This window comes from Ptiloglossa arizonensis, chromosome 1, assembly GCF_051014685.1.
Source record: "Ptiloglossa arizonensis isolate GNS036 chromosome 1, iyPtiAriz1_principal, whole genome shotgun sequence".
NCBI classification, from domain to species: domain Eukaryota; kingdom Metazoa; phylum Arthropoda; class Insecta; order Hymenoptera; family Colletidae; genus Ptiloglossa; species Ptiloglossa arizonensis.
Genome location: NC_135048.1, coordinates 20,403,849 through 20,421,818, shown reverse-complemented (window position 1 = coordinate 20,421,818; position 17,970 = coordinate 20,403,849). Strand labels below are relative to the sequence as shown.

General features: G+C 32.4%; 3 protein-coding genes and 1 long non-coding RNA gene across 6 annotated transcripts; 3 read left to right on the top strand and 1 right to left on the bottom strand.

Moving 5' to 3' along the window:
* Positions 1–115: 115 nt before the first annotated feature.
* On the top strand, positions 116–7,978 carry LOC143149993 (putative hydroxyacid-oxoacid transhydrogenase, mitochondrial). 3 transcript variants are annotated; one of them, XM_076317943.1, is made up of 8 exons: positions 116–487; positions 1,976–2,084; positions 3,378–3,641; positions 4,592–4,824; positions 4,970–5,203; positions 5,346–5,508; positions 6,470–6,751; positions 7,812–7,978. In XM_076317943.1, exons 1-8 carry the CDS (start codon positions 435–437, stop codon positions 7,893–7,895), a joined length of 1,422 nt encoding a protein of 473 aa, XP_076174058.1. In that variant the 5' UTR covers positions 116–434; the 3' UTR covers positions 7,896–7,978. The 3 variants fall into 3 exon arrangements, with proteins under 3 accessions (XP_076174058.1, XP_076174079.1, XP_076174069.1); XM_076317964.1 differs by lacking the exon at positions 116–487 and adding an exon at positions 506–664 and having other exon boundaries at positions 3,394–3,641; XM_076317954.1 differs by lacking the exon at positions 116–487 and adding an exon at positions 506–664.
* On the bottom strand, positions 7,527–9,926 carry LOC143150001 (uncharacterized). Its single transcript, XR_012992915.1, has 3 exons — positions 9,792–9,926; positions 9,502–9,692; positions 7,527–9,367 (listed from the first exon to the last, which is right to left on the bottom strand). It is a non-coding gene; the product is annotated as an uncharacterized LOC143150001 (long non-coding RNA).
* Positions 9,927–11,447: 1,521 nt separating this feature from the next.
* LOC143145901 (glyceraldehyde-3-phosphate dehydrogenase) lies at positions 11,448–13,543 on the top strand. The gene is made up of 6 exons (XM_076309700.1): positions 11,448–11,561; positions 11,782–11,897; positions 12,046–12,309; positions 12,492–12,652; positions 12,860–13,054; positions 13,380–13,543. Exons 1-6 carry the CDS (start codon positions 11,477–11,479, stop codon positions 13,495–13,497), a joined length of 939 nt encoding a protein of 312 aa, XP_076165815.1. The 5' UTR covers positions 11,448–11,476; the 3' UTR covers positions 13,498–13,543.
* A 416-nt stretch (positions 13,544–13,959) lies between these two features.
* LOC143152470 (glyceraldehyde-3-phosphate dehydrogenase) lies at positions 13,960–17,541 on the top strand. Its single transcript, XM_076322663.1, has 5 exons — positions 13,960–14,022; positions 15,454–15,547; positions 15,639–15,878; positions 15,969–16,223; positions 16,320–17,541. The coding sequence occupies exons 2-5, from the start codon at positions 15,470–15,472 to the stop codon at positions 16,746–16,748; spliced, it is 1,002 nt and encodes a 333-aa protein (XP_076178778.1). The 5' UTR covers positions 13,960–14,022; positions 15,454–15,469; the 3' UTR covers positions 16,749–17,541.
* Positions 17,542–17,970: the final 429 nt, after the last annotated feature.

The following is a 17,970-nucleotide window of genomic DNA, read 5'->3' as shown; positions in this document are numbered from 1 at the left end:
TATTGGACCGTTCACATTATAGCAACGCTTTAAAGTATCTTGTAAGCAAATCACGTTACTCGTAAACACGTTTAAAAAATACAGAAACGTGTCTTCGGATCCTTATTCCGTGACTTTTGAAATATTTGAGTTTCGTATTTCCGTTTCTTCTTCACGGTCTCTTAATCTGTTTGTTTCGCGTTCGTGTATCGCGTTGCACTTTCAAAATTCGTTAAAGAATCATTGTTATCTGTTGGGTTATGTGGGCGAAAAAATTGATACGGCACTGGTTACGTTGTTCATGTGGAACTATCTCATCACATATGTGAATAACATGAATGGAAGGAGAGGAGAAGTGGATTAGTCGATCGAGAACGAAGCACGAGAAATCGACGACAAGTCATCAACTTTGATCGATAATTCCTTTACAAATCTGCACATCACCTTGGCGGAAAATGTTTCCAAGAAGACGCGTCATAGACCTGTTACAAGTTATTTCCTCTCAATCGTGAGTAAATACTGATAATGAATTTCTGGTGCCATGACATTCTCGCAAAGGGAGACGCGTCAAGGAACACTTGTTAAACAGTGACACCGATATTAACTCGACGTGATATTTAATTGTGAATATTTCGCGATGTCAACAAGAATACGATACAGTAGAAGATTAATGTACACCTATACAGTATGTATTAATATATAGATATTTATTTAATTACACACACGTTTAATGTGTATGAAACAATTCGCGTAAAATTATCCATCTTCGAAGATATTTTGTCGCTTCTGAAGAACTACGCTGGTGTTACTCAATAAATTGCGTTTATTCGAATTATCACAGAAATTAATCATTTCTGAGATAGTCTGACGTTTCATTCGATAGAACGTTTCGCAAATTTTTTATTCGTTTATACACATCCTAGAGATTATACTATATAGTTTTCATACCATAAATTCGTTGCTTTCTATTTTTGTTCGTGGAATGTAATATTCAAATGTAATAAGATCACGTTCACGTGACAGCGGCCGTCAAAGTATTGAAATCATTGAACCAAGTTCGTATACATAGACATACACACGTGTGTTCTTGTTGACATGGTTTTCATGTTATAGGGAGCGTCGTGTTTTAGCAACCTGTATCTGTTTATTTACAAAACGTAGACTCGAAATGACCATTCGATCTTCCTATTCTTTCGACATACATACATATGTATCTACATAGGTGTTCGATTCTCTGGCGGAAGATTTTGATATCATTAATAGACAATGGATTTCAAATAATTCCACGATTAAAAATCCAATCGATTTAGATTACAGATAATGATTACAAAACAGTTAATAAGATCTTACCTAAGATAGGATAAGAGCATTGTTTGTAAACACTATTACACTAATTATCTAGTGTATTTTGTAACGATGATGGATAATAATTTTCAATGCAAAAGACTATATAAAAGTGTTACTTATTTCGCATATGTTATTATAAGATAACATTTATTGTGCAACTCTGTGTCTGGTAAATTTTCACAAGTATTTTATTTTAATTGTTTTTTTTTTTCGTACTTCTCGATAATATCGACACCATTGACGAACTTAAAAATTATCACACAACAAGTGAAAGCTTATTCGATCCGCTGTATCACAGTATCGCCATGATTTCACCACAGAAATAACTTCTGTTACGACAAGTTTAAAAAAAATGCACAAGCTCAATGTCAATAAACAAATATCACGTTTTGTCGCAGAATAATGTTCGAGAAATTAGTAAATTTTACAATGTTACACAGAAAATGTCATTAGTATTTATCTAAATTACTTTTGGGGTCAGATGACATAGCAATCGTTTCATAATCTTTAGTCGAATCACCAAAGGTTCAACGTTTTGTATTACCTTACTCGCTCTCGTATACACATACCGGGTGTTCCGTAATTCGTGAAACCAATTCAAAAGCAAAACAGAATAGTATTTATTACTATTCGATCCTTACTTTTGTAGATGTAAATGCCCTGCTCACGGAAATCTAGAAGGCACGACGAGACACGAGCTAGGAAAGGCTCGTAGCACGATCGCAAATGCAACTCCAACGAAAGAATATGCTTTCGAGGTATGGGTTTTCCACTTTTGACACAATGCTTACGAATCTTCTAATTTTTTTTATTTTTTAGAAACTTTACAATTCATTTATTTAGAAACTTTTTTATTTTTTAGAAACTTAACAATTTATTTATTTAGAAACTTTTTTATTTTTTAGAAACTTTACAATTCATTTATTTAGAAACTTTTTTATCTTTTAGAAACTTTACAATTCATTTATTTAGAAACTTTTTTATTTTTTAGAAACTTTACAATTTATTTATTTAGAAACTGTTTTATTTTTTAGAAACTTTACAATTTATTTATTTAGAAACTGTTTTATTTTTTAGAACCATTACAATTTATTTATTTAGAAACTTTTTTACTTTTTAGAAACTTTACAATTTATTTATTTAGAAACTGTTTTATTTTTTAGAACCATTACAATTTATTTATTTAGAAACTTTTTTACTTTTTAGAAACTTTACAATTTATTTATTTAGAAACTTTTTTATTTTTTAGAAACTTTACAATTTATCCCCTTTAGTGGACACTTGGTAAATTATAACACGTGGATGATAATCCCTATTGAGTCGCCTCCTGAAGATAGTTGTCCGCTTCCTACTCTATTTCTTATCTATTTTCTATTTTACTTAATTGTCAAATTTCTATCTCGTCTTCTTTTGAAGTTTACCACACCTTCTCAGTTAATCTATAGGGTCTGTTATGAGTCACAATCCATGACATAGAACGTACGTTTGCGAAATGCAAGAATCACCGGAACCAATTTACTCGGGTAACGAGTGTTTACGAACTCGTTCTAGTTACCGTTCCGTGAAAACTTTCGATAGCTATCTGACTCACGTAACTTTCTATCGAGGCTTCGAACAATCGTCAAAGTTTTCGAGGAAATGATTCTTCAATCGTGATACAAATTTCGCAACATTTCAAATGTCGAACCAAAGATACAGTAGCGTGATCAGAAGATGAGCAAGAGGGCAGATACCATCCCCTCTAGGAAAGAATGATAAAAAATTTACTATTTTATTTTAATATTTAAAAATTGCAAAGAACATTCACAGAAATAAGCAGGCAAAAATGTTTCCCATTTGAAATAAAAATATTCAACTTTCTCCTATTTGAAATGTCTGGTTACGCCACTGTGGAAATTTATTTGTTTAAGCTTTCTCGATATTTTTTTCGTTGGTTCAGCGAATTAGAAACAGAGGGATTGAAACTTACAGTTTACGAAATTAATAATCACCCTGCATAGAACGATGCGTTCGATTAATTTCGTTGCATTAAACCTGGAAGTTAATTGCAGATGGCCTGTTCCACAGTACGATATGGCGTCGACGTTACCAAAGAGCTGGGCCTGGATATGCAAAATTTCGGCACAAAAAAGGCTTGCTTAATGACAGATCCGGATTTGGTGAATCTGCAGCCTGTTAAAACCGCCGTGGACAGTCTCGTGAAATACGGCATCGATTTCGAGATTTACGACAGGGTACGGGTGGAACCTACGGAGCAGAGTCTCCAGGATTCCATCGAGTACGCTAAACGCGGCAAATTTGACACTTTTATCGCGGTGAGAAAACAAAGATTGTATTAAGAAGATACGATTGTACCGTTCGAATCGCACGTTTCTCATAAAACGTCTACACACAGAATACCTGATTCTTAACCTTATGGACTCGAGAGGAGATCCTCGGTCGCCACCTGATTCAGTGTACTATCTTCGATCCGGGAAAACTTCGTGGTTTGGAATTCAAATTGGAATTTAAATATTACGTTCTTGTAGAGTGTAAACGCGTGTATGTCAAGTATATAAAAATGTTCCGTTCTAGATTTATTTTACGACTTGAGGGATTTTCTCGAGGCGTCGATTTCTGGTAACAAAGAAACCTCGAGTGCAAAGGGTTAAAGTTTGTAAAATTTATTTTTCTAATCGTGTATACATACAGGGTGTTAGCGAGCAAGCGGTACCATCGAGCAAATGTTGATTCTACGTGAGAAAATAAGTCGAAGAAAGGAATAAAATTTGTTCCGCTTGAAGCTTCGTCCAGTGAGAATGTTTCACAACTAAAAGAAAAAATAATAAATGCTTTCACTCAGATAAAGCAACTGAACGACGTGACATTAGTCTATGATTCACCGATAAGAAGAGGTTATGTATACGTGAACAAGGTCGACACTTTCAATAGTTCACTTAATATAATGTAATTAATAGTAAACGTGCTATCTATACATTTTTAAACTCGATTATCTCGTAAAGAAAACTTCAAATGAAAAAATTGTATTCCTTTTTTTTTATTTATTTATTTTCGCACGTAGAATCACCAGCTGCCCGATGATACCACTTATCCGGTAACACCCTGTATATGATCGGTGCAACACGATTACGAACAATACAGTATGAAATTAATATTTATGCATTGGATACCTAATGTTCTTTAATTTGATCAAATTAATTCTCTTAACCGTGTACACATATATGAATCATCATTACGAACGGTAACAAAATTAACGTTTTATCAGGTTGGCGGTGGATCGGTGATGGACACCTGTAAAGCGGCAAACCTTTACAGTTGCGATCCGCAAGCAGATTTTCTGGATTATGTAAACGCACCCATTGGCAAAGGTAAACCAGTTACAGTGCCGTTAAAGCCATTGATCGCGGTACCAACTACTTCCGGTACTGGTTCGGAAACTACCGGTGTTTCTATCTTCGATTATCGACCCCTTAAAGCCAAAACTGGAATTGCCAATAGGTAAATCATTGTTTGTGGACTCTTTCCCGTGAATAAATTATTCGTTCTCATCGTTCTGTGTTACATTCGCGTTATTGATTTTTAAAGTAACGTGACGGATTGTTATCGAGTCATAGCGGTTTATCAACGAATGGTTTTCCAACAGAGCACTAAGGCCCACCTTGGGCCTCATCGATCCGAGACATACATTGACCATGCCTGAAAGGGTTTGCGCTTATTCCGGGTTCGATGTGCTCTGCCATGCCCTTGAATCTTTCACAGCTATACCGTACACAGAAAGGACACCCTGTCCTTCAAATCCAATCCTTAGACCCGCTTACCAAGGGAGCAATCCTATCAGCGATGTGTGGGCAAGATACGCACTTCAAACTATGCGCAAGTAAGTATAATTAAATGGGTGTATGTAAGAAGGGCATATGCCACATTTTGTGAAATGCAGAGGAAACATTTAGAAACAATTCGTTACGCGATAATTGCGACGTTTCGTGGGTTTAATATTTATTTTTCATCTCGTCTCGTAGATTCTTTCAAAGAGCTGTTTACAATCCGGACGATCTTGAAGCCAGAAGTAATATGCATCTAGCGAGTACTATGGCGGGTGTTGGGTTCGGTAATGCTGGTGTTCATCTTTGCCACGGACTGTCCTATCCTATTAGCGGAAACGTGCGAAGTTTCCAACCTCTGGTAATTTTGTACGAATTTTTATACACGGATGAGAAAGGAATCGAACGATTCGTCGAACCGAGATACGAATATCGAATTCATCGTTAATGTGGCAGCCAGTTTAACTGGTACAAATCGATTTTGTCGAAAATTTGTACAGAAGAAATTGAAATGTTCAATCGCTCTCGTTGCGTGCACGTTCTCTTCAAAAGCAAATACAAACGAGATAAAGACAATGACGTTGTGCAATTCGGATTTTAAGTCGAGCTACCTGTACATAGTTGATTTGAAACGAGAACAACTGTTTGAAATAACATTTCGGGAGTATTATCGCTTACGTAACGAATCAATATTTACTCGTCCATCGAAAATTGTATTCGTCGCCTCCGAATAGAGAATTAATAACTTTTACAAGAAGTGTACGTAACATTTTCGATTTATTTTCAATCGATCGTAGAACGTACCGGTAAAATCTCTATAGCAACGGAGGTGAATCTAGCGCACCAAAATAAGAAGAAAAAGTTTATCTATAGTAGACACGCGTTATAACCGTTTTTATCTTCCTGTAATTCTTACGATAAATCAAGCTCTTTCTTCGACCGATTACAAGTAATATATTTTGTCTCGCGCACGACCTTGCTGTTCGTTATGTAAACACTATTTTATAATACGCTCGAATCGGTTTAATGCATCCTCTCGGCGATGCGTGGAAAATTTACAACACACCGGTAGATAACGTTGATGTTCTCCGATTGCGTATAGAAAAAAGTTGTCCGCGAATTCGAACAATAAACGACGTATCTCTCGCCCAGCGTTACATTCCTTCGTCAATTTTAATTCACGTTTCCAGCCGATATTCATCCGTTGCAACGAGTGAAATAATCTTTTCAAATTTGATTCGGAACTCTCGATACGTAAACCTGTGCATTTGAAGGTTCAGAAGTTGAGGAACACTCCTCCAATGATAAAATGATCGTTACAGGGTTACAGCAACGACCATCCTATAGTTCCACACGGTCTCTCGGTCGTTATTTCGGCACCGGCTGTGTTCTCCTTCACCGGAAGCGCATGCCCCGAAAGGCATCTCGAAGCTGCGGAATTACTCGGTGCTGATGTCAAGCGTGCGAAGAAAGAGGACGCTGGCAAGATATTATCGGACATCGTGAAAGAATACATGCGCCTGATGAAAGTCGAAAATGGTCTGACGGAATTGGGATTCAAGAAAGACGATATTCCTACATTGGTCCAGGGTACACTGCCACAAGTGAGCTTCAATTCTATCGAAATAAATAATTAACGAACCACTGATCGATTCAACGTCATTTTCATTATCGATTCGGTGAGACGTCTCATTTTACTAACGTGCGAAGAATACGTTGATCCAGATCAAGTAAGATTATTGGTATTTTATCAAACCGTTGTGGTAGATTTTTTGTCTTTCAACTTGAAGACAAAGCGGATGTAAACAGTACATCGTCCGTGACGAAACGGTTGAAAAACCGACGGTAGCTTAATCGTTATTATACAACAGTTAGTGTCTTCGAAAGGAACTGATACTTTTCCTATTTATATACGTACATAAATAATAACTTGTATGAGTTCTGTTGTACCGGTATCTATTTCGGGGAGTAGCCATTGCCAATTCTAATCGCTGCCACGTGGATTTGCTCTCACTCGTTTCTTCCTCGAGTTTAACGGACAATATAGTAAATTTAGTCGGTTGTTTCGGTCGATTCACGAACGTTTTCGATACACGGATTGAACGATACAACCAAGAAAATTGAAAATGAGCGTCGACTAACAGTAGGTAATAGAGTAACTTAACCTTTAAAAGTCTGAATTTTTATCTGTTAAAGTTTCAAGATCATTCTCACGATTGTTTGTATTTTTCTTTGTCGTTGTGACTTTCATCGAGGATTCACTGTACTGTATTTCACACAGAAATCAATGAAAAAGTATACTATTAATTGGAACGACTCGGTTTAATTATCAATTACAGTGTATAAATATAGTTTCGAAAAATAACGGGGAAGGTTAAGCAAGTTTGCAATAGTGATTTATTAGTCACCATATTTATAATTATTACAATTTCATAAATTCGCCATAGTCTTAACATCGTATACTCGTATCTATGACGAATTAATAATAATTGTGATATTTATAGTACATATCTTTACAATTAAATTTCGTATTTTTCATTCGCGTAATCGAAGAACAATTTTTATATATTACATGTACACACACACATTTAAAATTACACATCTTACAAATTTTATCATCACTATTATCCGCGTATTAATGTATCGTTTATTTATCATTTACAGCATCGTATTACAAAACTAGCGCCAAGAGAACAATCCGAAGAAGATCTCGCACAATTGTTCGAAAATTCATTTTCAATCTATTAAGGAGACGATATTGTTAATTGCTGTAATCGATCTGAAGAAAGACAACGAATAAAAAGAAAATATTTCTTTTTTTTTTTACACAATTATACCTCAAGCTCTACATTTCTTATCCTAACCCGCTCCTTGAATAAATATTATAGTAAATCTATTTACCGTTTTACGATAATAAACAATTCTACGAAGTGTACGCGTTTTAAAACGAACGAACCAATGTAAACGTAAGTATAAAATACCGTAAACGAAAGACGTTAACAAGTATACAATTAATTCGACCAGCTGTTAACGAGGAAATGTACAAATATTTTGCACGGTTACGAACGTGTAGTTTACAATTGGTCATAAAGTCATCTTCTCGCAAGGTCCTTTACAAAGCGCCCAACGTTATCACTAACGATGGAAAGGTCCTCCGAGATCGATGACTTCAATCTGTTCGTGATATAATTATTAAGAAATTGTTTACTTCTACATCGAAAAAAAAAAAGAAAAGAAAGACACGTAATTTCGATCACCTACGCCAAACACATCGCATATGTTAATTAAAGTGCTAAAATCGAGAGCCACTAATTTTCTAAATCGTAAACCGAGTGTCAGCCACAGAGTTCAATTCACATCCGAAGCAGTCAAACTTTATCGCGCAAATCTATTTATAAATTCACTAAATCCCCAAAAGACACTAGTCACGAAATGTTTTCGGAGACGATCTAATTTTATTTACAGTTCACACCATCGGAAAACATAGGAAACTTGGGACCGATATAATTTCTACAAATCGAATTTGAACATTGGACCATATTGTTGTAACGTCCTAACCAAAGATATGATAATTTATCAATCGCATCGTACGATTTTAGTCTCGACAAGACATTGCACAATTATTTCGAGAAGTGTATATGTGTATATACATATATATTTATATATATTTTTTATATACTTCTTTGGCAAGTTTTTTCTCTTCGAAAAAACTGGAAATATAAATATAAATGCTGCACCTGCACAAACACCACGTCATTGGAATGTATGAATATCGTTTATGTTGTACGAAAATGATTTGACCAAATACGTCACGTGTATTTGAGTGAAATCAATGTTCGTGTTGCACGATTGTTTTTATACAAAAACGATAGTTCAATTTCTAATGATTCGTATATGTACCGTAATGCAGCATATGTGTTTCTCATTCGAAAGAAAGAAATAATACGACTGATCTGTTTTGCAATGATAAATACTTCTCGAAGCAATCGCGATGATTCTCATCTCCTGTTTTCCTTCTCCCTTCCATCGTATCAAACTCTAATCGAATTTTTCGTACGTAAGGAAAACGATACGCCCTTTAACTCTCGTGCGTCGGATTCGCTATTTGTTTGAACATATTTAAACAAAGTTCGTTCCTCCTGTTGAATGCTATCGATGTTCAATATTATTCATAATAAAAAAATATCCAATCTCGGGCCGAATCTTTCGAAATGATTACTCTGGAATTTACAAGAAACAATATCGAGTCTATCGTACCTAATAAAAATTTCGAATCACTTTGATCGTGCATTTCTATTTATAGCGGTTAATTTAATTAATCGATTCAATTATTGCTAATTTTTAACTGGATTACCTTACGATGAATTTTGGATTACCTTACGATGAAAGGATCTACGGTTTCTTTTTTTTTTTTTACTTTAGCCTCGTATAATCGACCTTTCATGTTTCACAAATGTTTCGTGCGTTCTTCTCAATTCTCTCTTAAAATTCGTTCCTCTTAATTACAAAATTCTTTTCGATTAATACGTGGCACTGCATTTTTCTCTGCAAATACGTAGCAACGTTACGAAAATTTCTCGAATAATTTGTCAGTTTCTTAATAACGAGGAAATATTATTTAATCAAAGATACCAATTTACTTACCGTTGAGCCACTCTAAAGAAAAGCTAACTTCTCAACGAACGCTTATCCAGGCTTTTCCGATTTCATTTCGAACCGACTTCCCTTACCGCAAATACGAGACTGACGATTGAATAACGTCTTAGGTATCACTCTACCCTCTGGAAATGTTGATGTTTGGCTCTCAATACCGAGTAATCTCGTGTTTCATAATGATTGTAATTACCTACGTTACCAAAAAAAAAAGGACACTGATACAAGGAATTTACGATTCTCATTCAAAGCAACGTTACGTGAAATTTCGAATATTCTGAACGGATATAAACCGTTCGTATTAAATTACCGATCTTCTGACAATTAAAATTCAATATCTTCCATGAAATTTTGATTGCGCAAATTCTAAAATTTTCATGCGAATATGAATCAATACATTGCCGATCGTGATATAATTTCCGATAACAAGTAAACAAATGTTAAATATTATCTGAACGGTGAATTAAATATTTATAAAGTTGTTGCATTCATATCTGTACGTCAAATAATTCTACATGAAGTACTAAATATCATTTTCTTATCTAGATCTTTCTTGCCAAATATCTTGCAATGTTTCGTATTAAGAAAGCATGATTCTATTTAAAAAAAAAGAAGGCGATAACGTTGAAAACTTGGAAAGAATGACAATGAAAAAAATTATTTTTTCATTATTGTGTGTCATACTTCGTATTGAGTAACTTTCGTCGTTCTTATTTTTTCGTAAATTCAAATGCAACAGAGATATTCAAGCGTGTTAATTTAGATAATATTTAGTAGAAAAACGAAGAGCGTTAATTTTCAGAATCGCGTGTTTTTTATCATCCGAATACAAAGCCGATTGACCTAATAAATATATATTATTTATACAACTCAACTAATTAAGCTTGTTCCGCTTGAGTTTCATTTAAAACAATAAAACTGAGATCTCCTTAATACCAATACCTAAACAATAATTATTCTCAATTTGTTTCGTACTTCGAACTTGACATTTTTCATATGAACAGTTATTCTATGTGATCATTCAATTTCGTATGGTGATCGTAACGGTCGCATTATATTATAATAACGACTTTGCAAAACATTGATTATTATACCATCAATTTTAAACATTATACGAATGAAAATTTATGACAGATTTCCGTGTTTTAGGATATTCAAAGTTTAGGATATATTATCCGAATTTTTTTTTTCTTCAAACAGAGAAAATTACCAAGCTTTGATTTTAATTAGAAATTTCGATTAATTTTGTCTGTCATTACCGTATTGGATAAACTCTTGCAAATAATATATCACGTATTTCTATCAGAATCAAATACTTTATATTAATAACAATTTTGCAAGCAAATTCACACTATTGATTTCTAGACATTTGTAGCAACTTAAATATGTGGAAAATAAATTCTGGATATAATTTAAAAATATTTCAACGAAATATTAATAATATTTAATTAACAATTATACCAGATATATTAAAGTTATGGCAATTGTTGGAATTAACGGATTTGGTAGAATAGGGAGAATGTGTCTTCGTGCTTGTATAGAAAAAAATATTGAGGTAATATTAATTATTTCAAATGTATATATGTATATACACTTGTTATCTTAATTAAACGTAAAGTAATTATACGTTTCATTAGGTTACGTTGATCAACGATCCATATATTACGACCGACTACATGATATATTTGTTTAGATACGATTCAACTCATGGAGCTTATCCTTTGAGATTAGAATGTGAAAACGGATCTATTATTGTTGCAGGTGAGAAGATAACTTATACATATATAAAAGTTTCCGAATTAATTGTTAAAACTATGTAATTTAATGAAACAATTATATAATATAATTAATGGTATTCGTAATATTTTCATTTTATTAATAACTTTCACTATACAATAATATAATATGTACATACAAATTGGTTAGATTGTTATATAATATTGAAATTTAACATTGACAATTGATTTTTTTCTTCTTAAAGATAAAAAAATTGCTACGTCGCAGGAAAAAAATCCATGTAAAATAAAGTGGAACGATGCAGGTGTAACTTATGTAATTGAAGCTACTGGTGTATTTAATACTTTAGAGAAATCAGGTGTAAGAAATAAAGTTATTAACCTTCTCTATTTATTATTTTTCATTGCAAGAATGAAATCAAGATAGAGCATTATCATCTTTTTCATATCATAATTTTAGGTACACTATGTATGAGATATATAATAAGAAAATGTCTACTCAATTTTAGTTACACCTGGATGGTGGAGCTAAAAGGGTAATTATTACTGCACCATCTATCGATGCACAAATGATTGTATATGGTGTAAATCACACTTGTTATGACCCAAAGAAAACTAAAATAGTATCAGCTGCTTCTTGCACAACAAATTGTGCTGCACCAATTATTCAAGTAATGCATAATAAATTTGAAGTTATTGAAGTGATGATCAGTAGTGTACATGCTTTGACATCATCTCAAAGAACGTTAGATGGTCCTATAGAAAGAGGAAAGGTAATAATTATATTTTCTGTCACAATTCCTCTCCATTGTTTGTTATTTATAATAACCATAAACTTGTATTGATTATTATCTACATTATTTGAAATCCTCTGTTTTTATAAATGTCTAATTGTAATGATTCCATTATAACAAAATATATTATAATTATAAATATATTACAATCTGCATCACAGTTATGGAGAGATGGCAGAGGCGCTGTTCAAAATATTATTCCAACATCCTCAGGTGCAGCAAAATCACTGGACAAAATTATTCCTGAACTCAAGGGCAAGATTTCTGCAATAGCCTTTAGGGTGCCAATCCCGAATGTTTCTTTATGTGATATGACTTTCAGGTATAAATAACATTATATGAAATAAAATATCAAAAAGAACACAATAATATACTGACATAAAATTTCGATTTTTTTATGTTAATAACATTGAGAAATTTTTGTATCTGTTCCTCTGTAATAAATATGTTTAAAAAATTTTTTGAAAAATAGTATTAACAATATGCATATTGTCAAATATTAATTACTGTCTTATGTAATCAATTTCAGAGTTAACAAACCAACAACGTATGAAGAAGTAAAGGAAGCTATGAAAGAAGCATCGGAAGCTGATCTAAAAGAGATACTTGGTTATACAGAGGATGATTGTGTATCATCTGATTTCAACAATACAACTTACTCGTGCATTTTTGATGCACAAGCTGGCATTCCTCAAACAAGTACATTCATTAAAATTGTCGCCTGGTATGTATAATCATATTTTATGTTATATATCCTATAAAAATAAAGCACTCAATTTTATGTAATTAACAATTTCATTGTATTATTTCAGCTACAATTTAACGATATATTTTTCCTTTTGTATATAAGTTATTTTACAAGGTAGTTAAAACGAAAGTAATATATTGTAGTTTTTCAAATTACCTTACAGTTAGCTTTCATAATTGTTCAACATTTTTAAATTATTAAAATTAATTACTTCTTAAATAAATAATATGAGATTTAAGGGGATTATATTCTCTACACATGATATTTATTACTTAAATAACAAAAATCTAAATGCTTACAGGTATGACAATGAATATGGTTATGCACATCGTGTAGTGGACTTGGTACAATATATGTTCAAAGTTGATTCTGGTGAAGTATCAGTAGCCTCACCCAATTTAGAAGAAAATAAAGATTAATAATTTGTTCATTAAATAAAAATACATTGCAATATTATATTTTTACTATTCCTGGCATAAAATGACTGTAATATTTAATTTATATGTATTTAATTATATTTTATATAACTTTTATAGAATACAACTATTTTCATAAATGTCACGATTTTTAATTAATACCATTTTGTTCATTTAATTTTCTTCAATTTAATGTTTCTTCTCCTGAAACATAAACAAATTAATTTAAATAAATTCATTGAACAAATGTTCTTTGATAAAAAGTATATAAACAAGTATTCTGTCTAATTTGAATTTCCTAACAAAGTGTAAAGTGTAAATCGATTTTAAATCAAGAGGATTTAAATTTGGCGGTTTATGAAACGTCGATAAAACCATTTACCACGTGATCCGAATGTAGCCGATGATGCACGAAAATAAAAGCGGTTACAGCGCACACACCTAGGCTGACGCCGGTTATAATACCGTTTTCTGCCCTTCAAATGACACTACTTCTGTGGTAATCGTAGCGTACGGACGTTTTTTCACGTAAGTACTACGAATTTTTAATTTTACTCCAACTGACCCTATTTGCATGTTTTTGCAGAATTAATAAATTTTCATCGTACATTTATGTTCTAACTTATTAGATAGTTTACGAAGTAGATTCGGCCATTATCACGTTGGTGTCCATTAAACCCAAAGTAAAAATTAAGAATTATTCCGGCGTGTATCTGGAATTATATAGCATGTGCAGGTACTTATCATCCATACCGGTTAATATGACGTCATACAAAATGAATATCTTGCAATAATTTATACATTGGTAGATTCGGTATCTGGCGAAGAATCTTCTGGAAATCATCCATTAATAAAATCATTTCAGATCCGAATTTGTTTCTAGGCGAAATCATTTTTTTGACTTAGCAGAATTTTGTTTCGTTTTATTTGTTTTATACATTATTATTTACAACATAGAGAAACTTTATTTATTCCCATTTGAACGATTTTCTTGATTTTGATAAATATGTAAATATTGTAGCAGTTATGAAATTCCTAACAAATTGCATTGATTTACAAATACGATTTATATTTTCTATAATTTTTTTTACGTGCTGTAGAAATTATTAGTTTATAGGACAGTATTTTGTGTTTTAGTTTGTTTTAATAATGATTTCATAGAGAAATTATATGAAAGACTATACAGTTTTTATTTTTATAATTAATTGAAAATTTGTATTTGCAAAAGATGTTTCCAACATTTCATTTTTATTTTGTAATTAAGAAATATTAATTAGCTCTGTTAATTTCGTTCTAATTTAGTTCATAATTGTAATAATGAATTATGGAATTTCCCAATAACAAGTAACATATCGTTATAAAATGTAATATATCCTACTACTGTGATTTTTATTAATCACTGTTACATCATATATCAAATTTGATTGTAACCGTAAATTATTATGAATGTAAAATATATTTTGCACTAAAAATTTATAAAATAATAACGATCTTCAATGGATTGCATTATATGTGAAAAAGGTCATGTTCGTCCTCAAGGACAAGTTCGAGAATGCAACCTGCCATACTTTTGACCTTGAGTGACCTTTGAGAATGCACGAATCTTGAAACACGAATACCTAACCTGCAATTGATTCGATTATCGATACTTAATTTTAATTTATTTATATATGTATTTTTAAATAAGTAAGGCATCTTTTGTTTCTAATAAAACATAACTGTTATACATTTGATAAATTTGTATATGTACCACGAATTACACATTAATTTATTTAACATATGAAGACGTAATACATAATTACTGAATATTATCATTTTAAAAACCGTTTACCGATAAATATGAAAAATATAACCTCATTTGAAGAAAATGTTTAAAATGAAATTAATTTCATTTCATTTTCGAAAAATTAAAACTGAATTACTGTCAATAACACAAAAGTTTTCTCGTTCATTTTCTAGTTGTACAACAGACATCATGAGTAAAATCGGAATTAACGGATTTGGCCGTATTGGTCGCCTTGTACTTAGGGCCACCCTTGACAAAGGTGCTCAGGTATGTAGCAGTTTTGATAATTTACCACATTCAATCATTTTTTCTTAGTTTTATCTTAATTATTAATTGTTAATCATTATAATTTTAATAGGTTGTTGCTATTAATGACCCTTTCATTGGTTTGGACTATATGGTATATATGTTCAAATTTGATTCTACTCATGGCAAATTCAAGGGAGAAGTTAAAGCTGAAAATGGTTGTCTGGTTGTCAATGGCAATAAAATTGCTGTATTTAGTGAACGCGAGCCAAAATCCATTCCATGGGCAAAAGCTGGTGCTGAATATGTTGTAGAGTCAACTGGTGTTTTCACTACCATAGACAAAGCTTCTGTACGTAGAAACTTGCATAATTGCTATTATTATTAATAGAATATTTCGAAAGCAAATTTATTATATAAAACTTATTTAATGTTTATGTAGGCTCATTTAGAAGGTGGTGCTAAGAAAGTCATCATTTCTGCACCATCGGCTGATGCACCGATGTTTGTTGTTGGTGTTAATTTGGAAGCTTATGATCCAAGTTACAAAGTCATATCTAATGCTTCTTGTACTACCAATTGTTTGGCTCCTCTTGCTAAGGTTATTCATGACAACTTCGAAATTGTTGAAGGTCTTATGACTACTGTACATGCTATCACTGCTACCCAGAAGACTGTTGATGGACCTTCTGGCAAAGTATGTGAAACTTTTAGGCCATTCCTTTTTGTACTATAATTATTTTTTTCACATCTAACCTATGTTTCTTTTCTTTTTCTTTTAATTATCTAATAGCTGTGGCGTGATGGCCGTGGTGCTGCACAAAATATTATTCCTGCTTCCACTGGAGCAGCTAAAGCTGTTGGCAAAGTCATTCCAGCTCTTAATGGAAAGCTGACTGGTATGGCCTTCCGTGTACCAGTACACAATGTGTCTGTTGTTGACTTAACAGTTCGGCTGGCCAAACCTGCCACTTATGATGCCATTAAAGCCAAGGTGAAGGAAGCATCTGAAGGACCTATGAAAGGAATTTTAGGATACACAGAAGATGAAGTAGTATCTTCTGACTTCATTGGTGATAACCACTCCAGTATTTTTGATGCTAAAGCCGGTATACCCTTGAACGATTGTTTTGTTAAATTAATCTCGTGGTACGACAACGAATTCGGTTATTCCTGCCGTGTGGTTGATTTGATTAAGTACATACAAACAAAAGACAACTAAGCAGTTTTTCGTATGTTGCGTGCGTAATACGTTGATTAATTTTTCTGTATGTTTATCATGCAAGCATATTGTCATTATATGGATACTTCAGATTAACGTTGACTAGCAATAGCGTTTTCAAACAAAAATTGAAGATGTAAAACAAAGGGTACTTTAGTATACATTTATTCTTGCACAATTAACACAATTGTAACTAATGTTGTCTAGGTATCTGACGCTAAAATCGGTATAAAATAAACAGGCTTTAGAGTTCATTATGTTACTTAATCCAAATTTCAGCAGTTCATACTTTTCAAACCTATTCGTTACTGATGTAAAAATATAGCTGCAAATATAACATGTATGTAAGGTATACAGCCCAATATGTAACATAAATTATTGTATTCTTATGTCGTATTATTTAGATCAGCGCTGTCCAGTATAGAGGTTCCTCAGGCGCCTACTTTCCTTTCCAAATGTTCCTTTTCCTTATAGCATACCTACGTTGTCACAGAATTCGCGCAACGCTAAAAAGGTAGCCATGACAAGCTCTAGCGTCTCCGTCTTAAGGAAGCTCATAGATGTATGATTAGCGTCGTATACAGGCAAGAGGGAAAGAACTTCGGAGATTTCATGAGACTTGGCTTGGACAGTGCTGATTTAGGTACAAGTAATGTATGTTACATGAAACTGATTTACATTATTCATTCAATCAACATTCGTAAGAGGGACATGAAAATATTTCTGATTTCTTTTTGTAACATTAATATTCTTTATCACTCATTGACACCAATAAAAATTGTTACAAAACTAAGAGGTTGTTTTATTTTATAGACATTTATTTATCTGCATATGTTGTTACATATTTACAGGATTACACGAATAAAAAGAATAAGTAAATAACAATTAATTTTATATCATTTTTACACAACGATTATACATTTACAAAAAAATTTTTTCATATAAGTGGTGTTGATTGAAACATTTATTTCTAAATAGATTTAACAACAGGACAGTATTATTTTTTTTGGCCATTGTTAGTGGCTGTACTATGAATAATATTAATATATTGTATTGTATGGCACAAGGAATTATCTGTTATTTAATTTTTCTTAGCAACATTAAATTATTGCTGGTTATAATGATCTATCGAGTTTGCCTTTATATCAATATAATATTCATATAATCCTTGTAAGCAAAATAGTGAATGATATTGTATGATATTTTTTGTTTTAAGATTTAA

Excerpts from the sequence above, each read along its gene's own strand:
- LOC143152470 (XM_076322663.1), top strand. The coding sequence starts at position 15,470 with ATGAGTAAAATCGGAATTAACGGATTTGGCCGTATTGGTCGCCTTGTA. Across the intron at positions 15,879-15,968 it reads CTACCATAGACAAAGCTTCT|GCTCATTTAGAAGGTGGTGC; the intron begins GTACGTAGAAAC and ends ATGTTTATGTAG. Across the intron at positions 16,224-16,319 it reads TTGATGGACCTTCTGGCAAA|CTGTGGCGTGATGGCCGTGG; the intron begins GTATGTGAAACT and ends ATTATCTAATAG.
- LOC143149993 (XM_076317943.1), top strand. The coding sequence starts at position 435 with ATGTTTCCAAGAAGACGCGTCATAGACCTGTTACAAGTTATTTCCTCT. Across the intron at positions 488-1,975 it reads CAAGTTATTTCCTCTCAATC|ATGTAAATGCCCTGCTCACG; the intron begins GTGAGTAAATAC and ends TTACTTTTGTAG. Across the intron at positions 5,204-5,345 it reads GCACTTCAAACTATGCGCAA|ATTCTTTCAAAGAGCTGTTT; the intron begins GTAAGTATAATT and ends CTCGTCTCGTAG.
- LOC143145901 (XM_076309700.1), top strand. The coding sequence starts at position 11,477 with ATGATATATTTGTTTAGATACGATTCAACTCATGGAGCTTATCCTTTG. Across the intron at positions 12,653-12,859 it reads TTATGTGATATGACTTTCAG|AGTTAACAAACCAACAACGT; the intron begins GTATAAATAACA and ends AATCAATTTCAG. Across the intron at positions 13,055-13,379 it reads TTCATTAAAATTGTCGCCTG|GTATGACAATGAATATGGTT; the intron begins GTATGTATAATC and ends AAATGCTTACAG.